General features: G+C 37.6%; 1 protein-coding gene across 1 annotated transcript in view; it reads left to right on the top strand.

Annotated features, from left to right (window-relative positions):
* Positions 1–18,697, top strand: part of epsti1 (epithelial stromal interaction 1) — a 42,017-nt gene that overhangs the window by 12,393 nt on the left and 10,927 nt on the right. The window contains exons 7-9 of the mRNA XM_056465707.1: positions 6,717–6,800; positions 7,217–7,290; positions 11,729–11,913. Of these exons, the coding sequence (XP_056321682.1) occupies positions 6,717–6,800; positions 7,217–7,290; positions 11,729–11,913 (343 nt within the window). The remainder of the gene's footprint in view (positions 1–6,716; positions 6,801–7,216; positions 7,291–11,728; positions 11,914–18,697) is intronic.

Genomic DNA, 18,697 nt, shown 5'->3' with positions numbered 1-18,697 from the left:
TCTATATACATTCATGCAGTTTTTGTTTCCACAAATCCACGAGAGGCCGCTGTGTACACATTTTGAGATTTCAAATTTCTCTTGCGAGTGCTATTTGTGCCTGCTGTTCTCTTGTAAATCCACAAGAGGCCTGTCTGTTTGACTAACTGAATGATTGACTGACTGATTAATCGACTGACCCACCCTCCCCCTTCCCTAAACCCAACCAATAGTATTTTAAAAAGCACAGATTGACCCGCTTACCCACTTTCCTAAACCCAACAGATAAATTTAAAAAGCAATTCAGAAAAAGAAAAGCCCTCGTCTGATTTTTTACCACGTTTTACCACATTCTCACCCTGTAATTTACTTGTTTATTTTATTTTTTGGCTTCTGTTTTTGTCTCAACTGCTTTCTGGAATCGTTCTTCACCAGACTTGAACCCCGTTGTTGTGGTCATCTCTTCTCTGCGTTCCAAGTCCACTGTCGTACATGGTTAGCTAACTTAACAAACTGGCAACAGCTGAAGCGCCATTCATACAGAGGTAATTGGTCAGCTGGTAAGGGCGAAAAGGAACAGCTTCATACCACCATTTAGCGTGCATTTAAAAAATGAAATGCAGCCATACGTACTTCTGGCTACATAATTCACAATCTCCAGAAATGTATATAGGGCTACGATTTCAGAATGAGCCTATGTTGCTTACGATAATGGTTACATCCACTCTGATAATGGAATGGGATTTTGGCATTATTTTGATTAAACTTCACCGCATGTAAATGTAATCAAACTAGATAAGTTCATAATCTTAGTAGCATACACAAATGCTGAGTTTTGTTCAGAAAGCTGCCAATATAATTTGCTTGAGAGGACTGTGCAGTACAGTTATTGCAATGTTCATCACGGCACCGAATAACCATCCACGAAAATGGGTTTTATGTTTGGTAAACAAAACAGTAAACATAACCACATGTCATAGCAAATAATCAGAATAATAAATAGACTAATGATGAGATAATGAGAATAATGTCATATAAGCATCTTACTATGAAGAGATTGCCACATTCTGTCTCACTCAGTGGCAATTTGCCCCGAGCCCTAGTTAATTTCTGGTTATGACTGATGGTGATTGAGGGCTGGGCTGACCGAGAGAGGTTTGAGGGCCGCCTCTTATGTTGCACAAACCACTAAAAGTGGCATCTGACAGCACAGTTAAAAAATGGCATTGTCTCGTGTCAAGCAAATGATGTTTTGTTGTGCGGCTTTCAAAACTGCTCACCAATTGTTCCTTGTTTGAGATTTTCGAGGACTTCCCTTTGGATGACTAATGGGGAAAATCCCTCTAATAGACAGATCGTGCATTCGGACTGCATGGCCGTGGTACACAACACATGCAACAGCGTTCTGAGCACAGCCCTGGCTCTCTCGTCTTACCAGGCCATTCAATTGTGCTTTTCTCTTGCTGTATTGACTTAAGTGGCTGGACAGCTTCCAGGCAAAGTAACAAAACGCTCCAACCTAAATGTCGTAGGCCCGCCGATCAAAGTGTTTGTGGAAAGACGGGTTCTTGATGTGGTTTTGTGGCCACCGAGTATTGTTATGCTTTCAGTGATGCTTCCACAAGACAGATTAATCTCCTCCATATCCTCTGTTTGTGCAAAGGATCCTTTGTATTGGCTTCCCATGATGCCAGGCCCAGGTCGTCCCACCTATTCCCCTTACTCTCTGGCCATTCTAAACAGAGCAGCCCCTGCCTGCTGTCCCCAGGCCGTCTGACCAAACACACAAAGGATCTCTTCAGCTTCCAGGCGCTCTTCTCACCCCTCCTTGCAGCGTGTTTCTGAACAGGGCCATGCGAATTTCAGAGGAACATCACAGCTAACATGCATTTCAAAGCCCAGTTTCACACTGGACCTCTCAGGGGCTGGGGTCCGGTTTGGTTTTGTCAAGGGATGGGTCACAGGGATTGATTTAATCTTCCTGCTGTGTTTAGCTGTTGAACAGTAAAACTCTCTAGGAGAAGATGCTCCTTTAAAGCACCACCTACAGACTAGTCAGACATTTGATTTGCAGCATAAAGTCTGGGTTTTTTGCAGCTTATTCTGGCTATAGCTCAAAGTATACTTTATTTTTTTCTCTTACGTAAGTGTATTTGCACATTCAAATGCACAGCCTTTTTATTTGACAGAATTTTAGAACTTCATAAATCAAGTGCAGTTCTGAAATTGTATTTGCTAGTACCTGCCTCAAATATTGTCAAATCCATTGAGATGAATAACCATATAACTATATGTCTAGTTAAAGTCAGAATTATTAGCCCCCCTGAATTATTAGCTCCCGTTTATTGTTTTCCCCAATTTCTGTTTAACAGACAGAACATTTAACGGCTTAACTAGGTTAATTAGGTTAACTAGGCAGGTTAGGGTAATTAGGCAAGTTATTGTATAACGATGATTTGTTCAGTAGACTATCAAAGAAAATATAGCTTAAAGGGGCTAATAATTTTGACCTTAAAATGGTGTTTAAAAAAATAAAAACTGCTTTTATTCTAGCTGAAATAAAATAAATAAGACTTTCTCCAGAAAAAAAATAATAATATCAGACATACTGTGAAAATTCTCTAAGCTTTGTTCATTTGCATGGGTAAAATACAGAGTATGATTACCACTTTGTTACTCTTGCCACTTTCATTTTTTTGATCAGTGTCAGTGCCAGTGTCTGGTGGCCAGAATGTGTATCCATCAAATGAAACATTAGCTTAACTGTGTTTAACACATTGTCATTTACTTTCTTCAGAATAGACAAATTTTCAGATTTAATATGAACCATGGGGCAAGAACATGCCAAAATGTGGGGGGACAATGCTAAGGTTGGTATATATTTTCAGACCCCCTTGCTTTTGAAGTTTTTTTTCCGATAAAAACGACAGATTTTTTGGTGGTAATTCCCAAAAAATTTTGGGACAATTTTGCGATTTATATGTATATATATATATATATATATATATATATATATATATATATATATATATATATATATATATATATATATATATATATATATATATATATATATATATTTATATATATATATATATAAATTATAAACATTTAAAGTCAGAATTATTAGCGCGTCCACCCCCCCACACTTTTTTTTTCCCCAATTTGTGTTTAACGGAGAGAATATTTTTTCCAGCACATTTCTAAACATAACTGTTTTAATAACTCATTTCTAATAACTGATTATTTTTATCTTTGCCATGATGACAGTAAATAATATTTGACTAGATATTTTTCAAGACACTTCTATACAGCTCTTCTATACAAGGGACATTTATAAACTTAACTAGGTTAATTAGGTTAACTAGGCAGGTTAGGGTAATTAACCAGGTTATTGTATAACAATAGTTTGTTCTGTACACTATCGAAAAAATATAGCTTAAAGGGGCTAATAATTTTGACCTTAAAATGGATTTTAAAAAATGAAAAACTGCTTTTATTCTAGCCGAAATAAAACAAATAAGACTTTCTCCAGAAGAAAAAAAATATTATCAGACATACTGTGAAAATTTCCTTGCCGTTAGTTATTTGGGAAATATTTAAAAAAGAAAAAAAAAGTTTAAAGGCAGGCTAATAATTCTGACTTCAACTGTATATGTACATTATTTACCATATTAGCTAGCTTACTATGTTAGGTGTGCAATCTGAAAAAATGAGATTGTGTCAGATTGCACAATAAATAATTCACACCACAATTCACACCACAGGATGTCTAATCCAATCTTTGCATTGACTTCACATGTAAATCACTCGCGCTTCATCCACGTCTGCTTACTGCACATGCTGCAAAACATTCCCCCCTCTCTGATGTTATGTCATGATTGTGAGGGCGCAGATGCAATGTCATTTTTCGAGAGACACTCATATACATCACGTGCGCTGCGTTTGCAATGTCTATAAGTCATGTAAAACAAGTAATTGCAATCTGAAATAAATATAATATGATTATATGGTTTGGAAATTGATGTTTTATGAGATTATTTAAGTTTTTTTGTGATTATTTTGCGTTTAAATTAAGAATTTTGGAGGATCGCAAAAAAATTTGCTACTTTTTGTTGATCACAATTGACGCATATTGAACTGTAGAGGTCTTACCAATCCACCTTTAAGATTAACTTCTTTAAAAAAATATGATCTTCACTGCCTGATAAATATACGATAAAAAGTGGGTCTCAGACTGGACAAGAACCCCTGAATTAAATACCAGTCTTTCCCCGGCATATTTTTAAAATATGGAAATTTATTTTACCCCACTTTTTTTAATGGAGTTTCATGGTCTTTCATCTCGCTTTACGCTCGAACAAATAAATGAATGTTTAGATCTATTTAACTGATTGTTTTTTAATTACATTACATCATCGATGTTGTAAAAGGAACCTTATGAAAGTGAAAATAGCCACATTAACTTTTCACCAGGGGCCTCATGTACGAAGACTTGTGTTGAATTTATACTAAAACATTGCATACGCAAAAGCTGTAAATGTTTGTACGCAGTAAAAAATATTGTGAATTAATGTGAAACTGAGCGCACGTGCAAAAGAACAAAAGCCCTCCCTGCCTCCTCCCCCTAATAAATATGGTAACGACTCTAATTTGGCAAAACCAAATAAAAAAAGCAATGGCAAAAGCAAACAAAAAGAGAAACTTTGAACAGAAACTTTGAAACCCACACGAACACGGCGAGAACATTGAAACTCCACACAGAATTGCAAACTGGCCCAGTCGGGACTCAAACTAGTGACCTTCTTGCCCATATATATTTAATTTGTTTGATTTATTATTTTTTTTTTAGGCAAACAGTTTAACCAAATAAAACCAAAACCAAATAAAAAAGCAATGGCAAAAGCAAACAAAAAGAGAAACTTTGAACAGAAACTTTGAAACCCACACGAACACGGCAAGAACATGTGAATTAGAAGTGTTCCTATCGGAGGTAGACCAGAGAAAAACTGTGTTATTTGCAAGTTTGTCCTCCAGAATTAAAACCAAAAGAAAAAAAAATGGGAGAGTTTAGCTGACACGGTTAACGCAGTGGGGTCTGAAGATCGCACTGTGAGTTAATTAAAAAAGAAATGGTCCCATGTAAAGGTGTAAAATGTTGTAGCATCTATTTAGGCTAAGAGCAAAAAGCACACCTTGTCGGAATGAGCTAGTTGAGTGATTCCCGCCCATCACCGTTTGATTCAACTAAAGAGACAGCAAACAGCGGCGTCAGTGGCGCAGCTAGTAAAGCGCATGTGATCCATAGTGAACCCGGTTCGAATGTAGCATCTGGTGAACTCCTTATTTTCCCCCACTATATATCAGATTTTGCCTACTCTTCATCACGAGGAAGACAAGTAAGAATCATTAATAAATGTGTGTATTATGTTAAGCGCATTTGAGCATCACATATTATTTGCACATTTATTGAATGGAAGGAAATGTTTCTGATTCACGTATGCAAATTTGTCAAATTTGGCGCCTTTATAGCAATGTGCATGCAGTCGATCTCTCTGATTACATTGGGAAAACCGATCACTGCAAACCTCCCTTTAATGTTTTGTCTGGTCAACTGCATGGTATGGAAACCTTATATACCTGCTAGACATGCGGATGATCCCGTCCCATACAGCTACCATTGCACAGCTCAGAAACTTTGTAGTGTGCAATTTAACACAATTGCCTCTAGGAGTCGCAGATGGAAATAAAACAAACACACACAAAAAATGCACGTATGCCAGACATGTAGTTGGCGTGGACCAACGCACATTCTCACGTTCATTTCATCGTTAGTAAAACCAAACGTGAGCGTGAAATCTGGCGTACGCAAAGTTTTTGTGCGCACGCAGCGTTAATACATGAAACCCTTGAAGTTTTTGCTGGCTGAAAAAACTAGCTGTGTATATAGCCCATTGTGTTTTGATTATTGTGGCATCCATAGTGTGTATTAAAATAAATTATCTTTAAAGCTAAATACAAAATATATATATATATATATATATATATATATATATATATATATATATATATATATATATATATATATATATATATATATATATATATATATATATATATATAATTAGGTGATTTGGGACAAGTTTGATCATAATGTACTGTAGCATTCACAATTTTTAATTAGTTAGGCAATTAGTTCTTATTTTATTTGAGAACTGTTGGCTGAATGTTTTTTTAAGTTGATCTTTGGTCAGATTTTGTCAACATCACACAAACACACTAGGAGGGAAATTTTACTTCAAAGGAAAAAATGTGTTGTATTAAGCCAACGAATGTCTTTCTTGCCAATACAGTTGAGAGAAACCATTAGCACAAAAGTGAGTACAAATCTGGATAACTGGTAGCAGTAATTTAGTTAGAGACTCCAAATTTGCTGTGGTTAATGTTCAGACTGTCCACGATTCATGTGCCAGATGTCACAAATTTTGCTACGGTTCGAAGGACTGCCAGAGACTTCCAGTGCTTTACCTCTGAAATACTTCTGCTATGTTTTTGAATGTAGAAATTCTATGGGATTTCTGTCTGACAAATGTGTGTGAATCTGTATAGTGTGCTAAACCAAAAACCAGCCTAATTATTCAGGGCGTTCAGGAAACCCAACATAGTCAATTATACAGTACATACAGTACAGCAGTCAAATGCAGTTTTCATTGTGTGTGTGTTCTGTTTCTTCACAGGCTAAATGTCATGAGTACAGGGAATCCAGAAGAGCAGAGGAGAATTCAAGCCTGCTTAAAAAGCAAGAGGAGCAGAGAAGAAAGGTACAGAACAAAGGAAGTGAAACACAACTTACCAACATCACCTCCACTTTTGGTTGTGTGGCTAAACATTTGGGCTTAGCCAAGACAAAGAACTAACTCTGCCTAGCATGTGCTATTGATTACTATGTTCTAGGTTATAGGAGGTAGTCATGGATGGAGTAGTGTAGGTGTTTTCCAGCTGGCTGTATAATGGTATTTCTGTGGCTTTGAATGCCTCCATGTCGGTCAAACGTAAATTGAACTCACTGATATGCATCAAGAACGAAAGGCTAGCCTGAACTCTCATGTTGATATTGTTGTTTATTCATGCAAATGTGCAATTAAATTGTTACAGCCGCAGATATTGAATGCTTTTTACATAAGTAGAGGAGACGTTTCAGTTGGAGATGAGATTTTCATTAACTTTCTATTTCCAGACAGAAATCTTGGAGGAGAAGCAAAAGCAACAGGAGGAGGACAGGAAGAGACGGACTGAAGCTGACCATCGGCGGTATGGGCGTTTAATCATGACAAACCGCTTTAGAAAACCATGACTGTCAGAATTAATAACTGGCTCTGATTAGTGAAACGGATTCTGCTGTGCATTTTTCTAATGTAATGCATTTTTAATACAAATTATATTGTCAAAACCACACTTTGAATGAAAAGATTAATTGCAAAGATTAATTAATGATTCAATAACAGTATTTCCATGGTCATGAAATTTTAGGGAATATCATAGACTATACAGACATGGAAAGTCAGGGAATTTTATATTTGTTTTTGTCCAAGTCATCTAATATCAAGGATTTTTTTTTTTGGTTTGTCATTTTTAAACTTTTACTTACTTCCCATTTATTAATTTGAGTGTTTGTATCGTGTTGTTTCACAAGTTTTGCCTGTGGCCGGGCTATTTTTCACTGTCATTTTATTCCTTTTCCTGCTTGGCAACCAATTAATAGTTGCCAGGCTGTCCCTGATAAAATACTGCCTGTGCCTGTTTTTTGTCTGCTAAGAGCTCAACTTGTCCCTCATAAAATGACTGATTTTGAGGTGACTTTTTTCAGATTTGTGGCAATATTTACAGCATTTCTTATGTTGTTTTGCTGTGAAAATATACATAAAATTACACATCTTAACTCTTTATTTGTTTGACCTCAAGACCCATTGATTTCTTGTATCAATGACAACTTGTGGTATCACAAACCAGACAAACACTTTCTATTTACAAATGTAATATTATTTAATATAAAACAATGCAAATATTGTGGCAGGACGTTAAACAGTGCCCTGGCTGCAAAAAAAAAATTCTGTATTTCTTAATTCAAGTAAATTTTTTTTTTTTCTATTTATTTACGGTTATGAATTTCATTATGTAACCTTGATTTCTGGTCTGTCAACTACTAATGTTGAAAATTCAACTCTACAGTTTGACAAAGTGACTTTTATTTGTATTTTAGTAGTTTGAAACAATGTATTGTTTAAGAAATAATATATAGAGAATTATTTCCATAAAATAACAGAAAAAAAAGAATGGTGGTTTATTAAAATTTTTTTGTACCTTAACTTACAACACCAATTCAGACATTATGTCACTAAAAATATTAATGGAGAAAGGATCAAGGTCATATAATTAAATTAAAAAGCATAAATAAATGAGGGAAAAAAAACATGAATCACAAAATACAACATTAATAAAAAAAATTACAAGCTCATCTAAATATAAATTATGGATTAAATTTCATGAGTTCACACTTGCAATCATTTAAGAATAAGGTGTATTTGGCGTGCTGTCCGGGGAGAGGGCTCTGAGCTCGGGGAGACACCCCAACTCGATATATTCCCCTTATCAGGAAACAGAGAGGAGTTGGGATTCGAGCGAAGTATCTAGCCCGGCCCCAGAACGCTCCCCCCGGGAATGTAATGCTTAAGAGGTGAGGTGTCGGGGTGGTGGGGGAATGCTAAAGTCGTGAGATGCTGCTGGTAAAACAGCTTTGGTATATGTAGGGGTTTGGTCAAGAACTGATTGGATAATGGAATATTTCTCAATGACGTATTTGATACTGAAACTTCTGCGCGTGCTCCTCCTGAAATTTGTTAACTAAACATCTCTTAGAATAGTGGAGAGAATGCTCAACACAACAGCTGCCTGTTTTTGTATTCGTTATAATCAGTGAAAGGGAATTAGACTTTTGGCTTATGTGAACACAGCAATAATGACTGCACAAACTCTACAGGTTTTTGTAAAACCAGATAATCAGGTTCCCCGGCTTTATTTGAAATGATTCATCTTTAGCTTCTTTGGAAGCAAGAGCATTATTCAAATGAGTTCAAACCATTGTTTCAAAAGTGTATGAGTCAAAATACGTTTAAAAGAAATATAGTCAGGCTTTACCAAACCCTGCATCACTGAGACTACAGTAGAATTATGCATATAATTGGCTTTAGTTTTTGATTCCTGTATTAGGTCAGTATACACAACCCTGGAAGAATTCAAGAAAAGGAAGAATTCCAATTGAAAGAAGAAACTGTTACATCACACATGATATGAATTACACCACATTATTCCTAGAAGTTGTGGATGATGCAATCATAATCAATTGCTCTATGTGTGCAGTATGTACATTGGATGCATATACTACATGTAAGGGAAAATATACATCTAGGCCAGGGGTCTCCTGCATAGTTTAGCTATAACTTCCTTCAACACACCTACCTGAAAGTTTCTAGTATACCTAGAAAGAGCTTGGTTAGCTAGTTCAAGAGTGTTTAATTCAGGTTGGAACTAAAATATGAAGGACACTGGCCCTCCAAGACCGAGTTTGGACACCCCTGATCTAGGCGGTTGTTCTTGCAGAATAATTCCCAATATAAGCTTATAAGACTGGCAGCCAAAATATAACTGGATAAAGTGGTAGTGGGCGGGTTACACAGATAAAACAAAGACAGACACGGGAATGCACTTTTTCAAAGGAGAATAACTAACTGTAGCATTGTTTTCATTTAGCATGTTTCTTAGGGTGTACTCACACTAGGCATAGCTGCCTTGAACCAAACCCGGGCATGATTATCACCACTTACACTACATTTTTATCTGCCAAGCCCAAGCAAGCTTACTGTGTGTCATCAATGCGACCACGCGACCATTCAGTTTAACTGATGGAGATTGCTTTAGTTCTATTGTTTTGCATTACTGAGTCGTTTGCGATGCAGTGACACACGGCCAAATCTTTTGCTGAATAGATCCACCGCTTTTGACGCTCATAAATTAAAAATTAAAAAAGTATTTGCACCGCATGTATTAGGAGATTTGCTGAAGTTGGCAGTTGAAGTTCATTAAAAACGTAAGAATGAGCAATAAATTTATATGAAACTATCCTTTAAAAGTGATGTTGCATCTTTAGTTTCACGGTCAGGTGCACTTTGCACTCCAACTACAAGCATACTGCACCTGAACCCAATCGAGCCATGCTCTGGCCCACCTCTTCTAACCAGGCAAGGGCCAACCAATAGAACTATGCCCGGGTGCAGCACGGAGCACTCTTCTAAAAAGAACTGGGATATAGGGGTCAAACTGACCTGGGCATGGTTCGCATAGGCTAATATGAGTACAACCTTAAGTATGTGCAAATATATACCATATTCTGGTATTTTTCAAAAACGTACATATAGCACCTTTAAGTGTTAAGATAATATAAACAAAATGGCTGAATACAGTCTACATTAACCTTCTTATTAGTTACAAGATGGTGCCAAACAGTCAAGAACAGCAATGTGAAAGATTATCTCATAAATATGGATATTGGCATTCACTAATGGACAAGATGAGTTGAAGTACCTAATGAGCCTGTTTCAGCTGTTTCAAACCATTCATTTCAGCTGTTGTTATCTGGGATAATTGCACAGCTGTCTGAAATACTCAATTCTGACTGGTCAGTTGTGACATTCCAAAGTATGTTAGTACAAGATAACAACCTCTGAACTACACAGGCTTAAGCTGCGGTCACACTGCACTTTTCTCCCCATAGGCTTCAATTCATACGCAGGTCATGCAGAAAGTTTCGCAGTTCGCTGCGTTGGAAAGTTCAAGCTTGGTGATCTCTGACCTGCGAAATCACATCACATGATGGCGTAAGACCAATCGAAGATCAAATGACCTCTCTGGACAGGAATTTAAAACATGGACCAATCACTCGTTTTTTAAATGTCTTACCATCGTGTTTAAACCCTCCCCATTTCGCAGTGCCGTACAACTGAATTTTGTATGCACAAACTCTAGTGTGACCGCAGCTTTACCTGGGAACTTTAGATCATCTGGACATCAGTGAATACGGTCACATTCATATGCTTGTTTGTTTTGTTTTGTTTTACTTTTTGGCACAGTCTTGTGATTGAATTATAGGTAGGTTAGTGTGTTCTCCATTCAGCCATGTTCGTTTATGTCAGCTTTGCCCTTAATTAAAGAATTAATAAACTATTACAGCTCAGAACAATGTTTTGTGACTCATTTTTATGTGCTGTTGCAGGCAGTAGTGGAATATGTGGGATAAAGTACATTCAGGCGGTTGTTTTCACAAAATAAAGCCCTTCAGTCTCATATAACTGTCTGGTTTTATTCCGCCATGCACAAAATCCCTTACATAACATGCATTAGAATGGCATGATTGACCAATCAGAATGAAGTATTTTAGAGAGTTGTGTAATAAGTATATGTTTGTGCATGATTTAACACTGAGCAAACATATCTAGAAAACTGTGGGCGGGTGTTATTAAACAGAAGAGTTATTCATTTAAGACCTAAATTGTATTATCTGTATACTTACAGATAATTGCATTACTTACAGCTAATTAGATTTAGGGTTTCACTGTGGTCCCAGACATCAGAATCAGAAATATTTCCGTGTTCAGAAGAAGTTGTAAAACGTTCTGATGATGTATTGCTTTTTCAGGGTGAACTCGGCCTTCCTTGACCGTCTGGAGGCGAGCGGTTCAGGTGTCAGAGTGTCTGAACCTGTGACCCAAACCTTTGAAAGCAGTAACGTCTGGGTGGAAGAGGATGACGAACCACAGGATACAGCTTTATCCACATCACCCAACCCATCCCAGGTCCATACAGACAGTGCAGAGGAGGATGGTGAGTCTTAAGATTTATACGCATCCGCCATGGCACTGTGTGTGTTTAGGTCTGTTTCATTTCACAGCCCCTCTGGAAACGTCTCCATTGCGTAGATCTCAAAGCCTCCACGTGTGTGTGATGTTAAACAGATCTCTCACCCCCGTTGCCGGACGGCATCACACGTTGTGTAAATAAAAATTTCCCGCTACACCAGAGACTGTGATGCGTTTTGATTCCGTTGTATATACGATCTGCCTACGTTTTGAGAGGTTAACGTCAATTATGTGACAGTAAGCAAGAAATTCGTTAGCACGAGTTGATGTGTTTTGAGGTCTAAATTGCCTGCTGTAAAATAAACTCTTCTGGCCTCAGAGAAGCTTGAATTATTGGCATGGCTGTCTGAACACAGACTGATTAATCACTTGTCTGAATGTGTCAAAGTAGCGACTGCTGCAAAAACATTGGTTTGCTCTTCGAAATCCAGTCTGGCAGCATTGTCATTGCTTGGAAATGCGCCATGTTGTCTTCAGACTTGCATTGTGCTAGTGTGGATTAGAGAAATAATTTGAAATGAAAATCAATCTCTATTATTTACTCACCCTCATATCGTCGTATAGATTTTGATTTTTTAAACATAACATGACAATTGTTATGCAGCTCTTTCCATAAAAAGACAATTTAGACAGCATTTTCCAAAATGGGCATGTGTTTTTAAGCATTAGAAGTACCCAAAGCAGTGCATTTGATGCACAATATTCCAGGCCTTCTGAAGCTAAATCATTGTATGAGAAACAGGCAGAAGTCATTCTGGATTCTCAAATCAAATTACTGTATATATACTGTAAAATGATCAAATATACTCTGCACAACAGAATTTATTTTGCAAAAGTTCCTATTAATATTTCAAAAGTTAGGATGCTGTTTTTATTTTTTTGCATGATATGTTGACGTAACTGTACAAAATTAGTATTTCACCATTACACACATTACACATTATATCAAAGATGCCCAAACTAGGGCCCACAGACCAAAGTTGTCCCATTGTAACCTTTGATTTGGCCCACCATCTCATCTGAAGAGAGAGTAAGGGTGCTTTCACACTAGCACTTTTGATCCGCACCCGGGTTCGATGACATGAAAGTACAGTACGTTTATCTAGTGTGAATGTGTTTTCTGAACTGTTCAGAATGTGTTTTTTGAACGTGAACCGTACCCAAGTCCGCCTGAAAGAGGTGGTCTAGGGTACAATTCGTGTGAACTCTGGTACGCTTCACTTCTGATATAAATGCAATCGTACCAAATAACAGAAGTGAATCGCCAACTGTACAACAAACTTTAGTTTTCATAACGTTCATTTGTGTGTGTATGTCTGGTTATCACTTACCTTGGTGACAAGCGGTACTGACCCGATACAAACAGTGATGATAGCCCCTTTCACACATACAGACCTTTCCGGAAAATTTTTGTGAACCGGCCCTTTTTGAAATACTGGTAAATTAGTTTTTTTCCAGCAATTTTGCGGAAAGAGAAGTTGTAACATTACCGCTAATTTGCCGGAATGCTGCACTGTATGAACGCAGAAGGAAAATTGCCGGAAAGAACGCATTCATGGTTAGAACGCACTGACGTGGGACAGTCTACTCAAGCCAATCTGAACACTCAGACGCACTCACATCCGCATTATTTACCAAAATAAATGCCTTTGAATATTTTTCCAGACACATTTAGCTGCTAGATGTTTATCAGATCACGTTTTTATGTTTCTTCATAATGCTAACTGTAAAAAAAATTATAGATAAAATGCATATGATAAACCTCTGTTTACCTTCAAGCTCTGCTTCAGTTGCTTGACGCATGTGCACGTGAAGAAGCCGGTGAGCGCTAGCACACACACATATTATGTACCATCAGCCATAAACAAAAGCCAGAACCCTTCTGTGTTTACAAATACAAGCACAACCGTTTATTTGTCATTTCTGGTCAATAATGTCAGAATTTACCGGTATTTTGGAATAGATGTGTGAATGGTCTTTCCGGAAAAATTACGGAAAGTTCTTGCCAGTCTGAACAGCGCTTTTTTGAAGTTACTGGTAAAGTTGCTCCGGTAGTTTTCCGGATATTTACCGGTATTACTGTGTGAAAGGGGCCAAAGGCTGCTTGTCTCCACCAAAAATTACTTCTGCTTCAGTAAAAGCAGAATGACCATGATAAGCAGACGTCTCCATTTTGGTGCTTTGCTTTCATGGTTGTCACCTAGCAACAGCCTTAGACAAAACAGCAGCTTGTTGATGCAAGCGTACCAGGGTTCAGAAGGAAGACAATGTGAACACAAACCGGTCCAGGCAATTGAACCATGTGTGAAAGCACCCTGATGGGCAGGGTTGGGGCGAATGATTTTAACAGAGATTGTCATTTCTAATTTAAAATAACCTTTTTTATTTGCTTGTTTTAGTGCTGAGCTACAAAAAAGCCAACTGAAACGGTTTCATTTAAATGATAATAGTAAATACATAAATAAATAGTAAAAATGTAAATACTGTCACTCGACAAATAGAGGGCAATGTAGAAGACATCTGCGAGCAAATCAAGGCAAAATCAGGTGCAGCTTGACTTGTGTAACTCCATTCTGCTATAAATAAAATTTATAGAATTTGATTTTTTACTGTAATAAGTCCATTGTAAAACATAAAAAAATGTATTCTGTATTAGTTAATACATAGATATGTTTTCTAGTTATTTTTTAATATTATTATAGAAATTAGGAAGTACCTATGGAAACTTTATTTACCTTCGGCCCACTATCCTCAATCCAGTCCATTTTTTGGCCCTTCATGAAAAAGTTTGGACACCCCTGCTTTATATTAATTAAACCTCTCTGCATAGATCTTTCAAGATGTGACCTTACAACATAAAGATAAATACTTATTTGATAAATTTCCATTTTAATTTGAATGAGCGGCACAATAATGTGTGTTTTCTGAGAGACATAAAAAATTGCATGCCTTCAATTTGACAAGTTTTTTATTAACACAATAGGACATTACCTCATTTCTATGATGTGATGAAAACCAATATACCTACATTTCTGCATTTTTTTCAGTCTGTGCACAATTTTTCACAAATCTTGACAGATGATTCTCATGTGAAAGTCTTACCACATTTTTCACATTCAAGATTAAGTTAACAAGGAAGTGTTTTTTTCACCTTTTTCACTGCTAAAGTGCATTACATTTTACATATAATATTTTAAGAACACATTTTAGGGCAAAATAAATTGTCTTTTTAAGGGATTACAACGTAATAAGAATCTAATTTATAGAATTTTTACAAAAAAAATTGGTCCAAAAGACCAAAGTCGGGGAATCTGTCGTAAGATATAGACAACAAAATGAATTAAATATCACGTTGAACAAATATAGTCAGATTGGATCTAGCGGTAGATCCTTGATGAACAGTCCGACGTGCACAGCTCTCATCTGGCTAGATATGCTGCACCGCAGTGTGTGTGTGTGGTCACATGATGTGCGTTTTCAGTGGTTTGGTGTAGACGGAGAGTTGTTCAGAAACGCTGGGTGAAACGCTAGTGTGGATGCGGATCGTTTTCATTGTAAAGCGTCGTTTTAAAACGAAAACGCATTAGTGTAAACGGGGCCTTACTGACTGACCAACCGACCCATCCCCCTACCCTAAACCTAACAGCAGTTTGTTTGTTTCATTTTAATCCAGGAAAAGAACATTGATTTTCCCTGAAATTAAATGTCCTTGATTTTTTTAAATGTTTTCAGATTTTACAATATTCTCACATAGTTATTGACTTGTTTATTTTATTTTTTAGCTTTTGTTTTTGTCTTGCCTGCTTTCTGGAATCGTTTTTTACCAGACTCGAACCCCGTTGTCGCGGTCAACTCTGCTCTTCATCTCAAGTTTGCCGACGTACATGTCCAGCTAACTCGTAACAGCAGAAAAGCCGTCCACACATAGGGCTACGCTTTCAGATTGAGCCTATGTTGAAAAGATTTCCATTGAATGTGTTCTTCTGTTCCATTACAAACAAACCAATAAATAAATAACACATCATACAGCAGGACAACATAATAGTGAATGAATACAGTTTACAATTCTCATTTGATTGTCATTTTGATTTTCATTTTAATATTAAAGAAATCAAAATTTTAAACGTTTATTTTGTTAGTAGGCGACAGTTGGTATTTCTGTATGTCTGTCCAAAGAAGTGAGCTGAATTAGATAACCTAAAATTGGCCGTAGAGTATGAGCGTGTGTGTGAAATTGGGAGTGTATGGGTGTTTCCCAGTAATGGGTTGCGGCTGGAAGGGCATCAGCTGCGTAAAACATATGCTGAAATAGTTGGCGGTTTATTCTGCTGTGGCGATCCCTAATAAATAAGGGACTAAGCTGTAGGAAAATTAATGCATGAATGAATTTTGCCAGTGCATATTGGTATACTTTATTTGAACAATTAAACCATGCAAGTTAATCCACAAAAAAAAAATTTGTTTTGGTAATCTTCAATCAAAGTCTGACCATTTGTTTGTACATTTGGAGTGGTGGTCTTTCTCTTGATGAATGATACGCAAAAAGAAAGCCCCACCCCTACTCAATATATTATTTCAGCTGGAAGTACATCAACATACTGAAATAAAAGTCTTATGTAGCAACTTCCAGCTGACTTTAATGCCAAATATTAATTAGTATTATACCTAAATCTGCTCTATATTGACAGTTTCAGAGAACAGTTGTTGAATTTGCTTTGACAATCACGCATGGAACTTGTATGATTCACACAGGCACAGTTTGTGGCTCCTAACTGGGATTTGGAAATGAGCTATGGTCTGATTCAGCCTGAATCCTGCTCCATATGTGCAGTGCTTCACCTTTTTCATTCTGCAGAGCCTGTGGGCTGCTGTGTGATGGTGTGGGACTAATGTGCCATTCACAATGAAACTGTCCACAAATCTTCTCGGATGCCTAATGACACATTATATTTGTGTGTTCAGCATCACTTACATCTGAATCACTGGAAAGACCAAAGGTTGAATCCTCAGCTGAGGTTTGGGGTCAGCCAGGTCCTCAGATTCTCAAACTCACACCTCTTTCTCTGATTACCAGAAACATTAGATGTTTTTGTCTTTAAACCAAGAATGACCTCTTGTCTGGCTGAAGCTCGGCTTACTCACTGTAGAGATACAGGGAGGACCAGAACTGGCTTATGAGGCTTGGCAATCACTAAGTTCAGAGGGTGAATGAAGAGTAACTGCAAACATTCTCTGTTAATATAAAACATACACTCACTGGCCACTTTATTAGGTACACCTTACTAGTATCGGGTAGAACCTCTATTGCCTTCAGAACTGCCTTAATGCTTCATGGCATAGATTCAACATGGTACTGGAAATATTCCTCAGAGATTTTGGTCCATATTGACATGATAGCATCATGCAGTTGCTGCAGATTTGTCGGCTGCACATCCATGACGTGAATCTCCCGTTCCACCACATCCCAAAGTTCTCTATTGGATTGAGATCTAGTTACTGTGAAGGCCATTTGAGTACAGTAAACTCAGTGTCATGTTCAAGAAACCAGCCTGAGATGATTCGCGCTTTATGACATGGTGCGTTATCCTTCTGAAAGTAGCCATCAGAAGATAAGTACACTGTGGTTATAAGGGGATGGACATGGTCAGCAACAATAATCAGGTAGGCTGTGGTGTTGACATGATGCTCAATTGGTACTAATGGGCCCAAAGCGTGCCAAGAAAATATCCCCCACACCATTACACCATCACCAGCAGCCTGAACTGTTGATTCAAGGCAGAATGGATCCAGGCTTTCATGCTGTTGATGACAAATTCTGACCCTACCATCCGAATATCGCAGCAGAAATCGACACTCATGAGACCAGGAAACGTTTTTCCAATCTTCTATCATCCAATTTTGGTGAGCCTGTGCGAATTGTAGCCTTAGTTTGCTGTTCTAAGCTGACAGGAGTGGCACCCGGTGTGGTCTTCTGCTGCTGTATCCCATCCGCCTTAAGGTTTGACGTGTTGTGCATTCAGAGATGCTCTTCGGCATACCTTGATTATAACGAGTGGTTATTTAAGTTACTGTTGCCTTTCTATCAGCTCGAACCAGTCTGGCCATTCTCCTATGACCTCTGGCATCAACAAGGCACAGAACTGCTGCTCGCCGAATATTTCCTTTTTTTGGACCATTCTCTGTAAACCCATAGAGATGGTTGTGCGTGAAAATCCCAGTAGATCAGCAGTTTCTGAAATACTCAGACTAACCAGTCTGGCGCCAACAACCATGCCACATTTAAAGTCACTTAAATCTTTCCCATTCTGATGCTCGGTTTGAACTGCAGCAGATCGTCTTGATCATGTCTACATGCCTAAATGCATTGAGTAGCTGCCATGTCTTAATGAGCAGTTGGACCTAATAAAGTGATCCTAATAAAGTGGCCAGTTAGTGTATATTCAATGCATTCACTTATTTAATATATACTGTACACACACACTGCCTGGTCAAAGAAAAATGAAGTGAGACCCCATTTTCCTCCATAAACAGCAATGATCCAGAATATTTTAAAGTCCGGAAAGCTGCCAAAAGCATTCTCAAAACAGACCATTTGTATTTAACATGCATACAGAGCACAATGCTCTGGCGAATGTGTATTGTCTATACGGACACTAAGGCCCTGTTTACACTAATGCGTTTTCGTTTTAAAACGCATACGCTTTGCTACGGTTACGTCATCCGTCTACACTACGCTGGAGTTTTTGGGC

The sequence above is a fragment of the Danio aesculapii genome, chromosome 9 (genome assembly GCF_903798145.1).
Source record: "Danio aesculapii chromosome 9, fDanAes4.1, whole genome shotgun sequence".
Classification (NCBI taxonomy): domain Eukaryota; kingdom Metazoa; phylum Chordata; class Actinopteri; order Cypriniformes; family Danionidae; genus Danio; species Danio aesculapii.
Note: the sequence above shows the minus strand (reverse complement) of the source record. Positions and strands in the feature narration are given on the sequence as shown.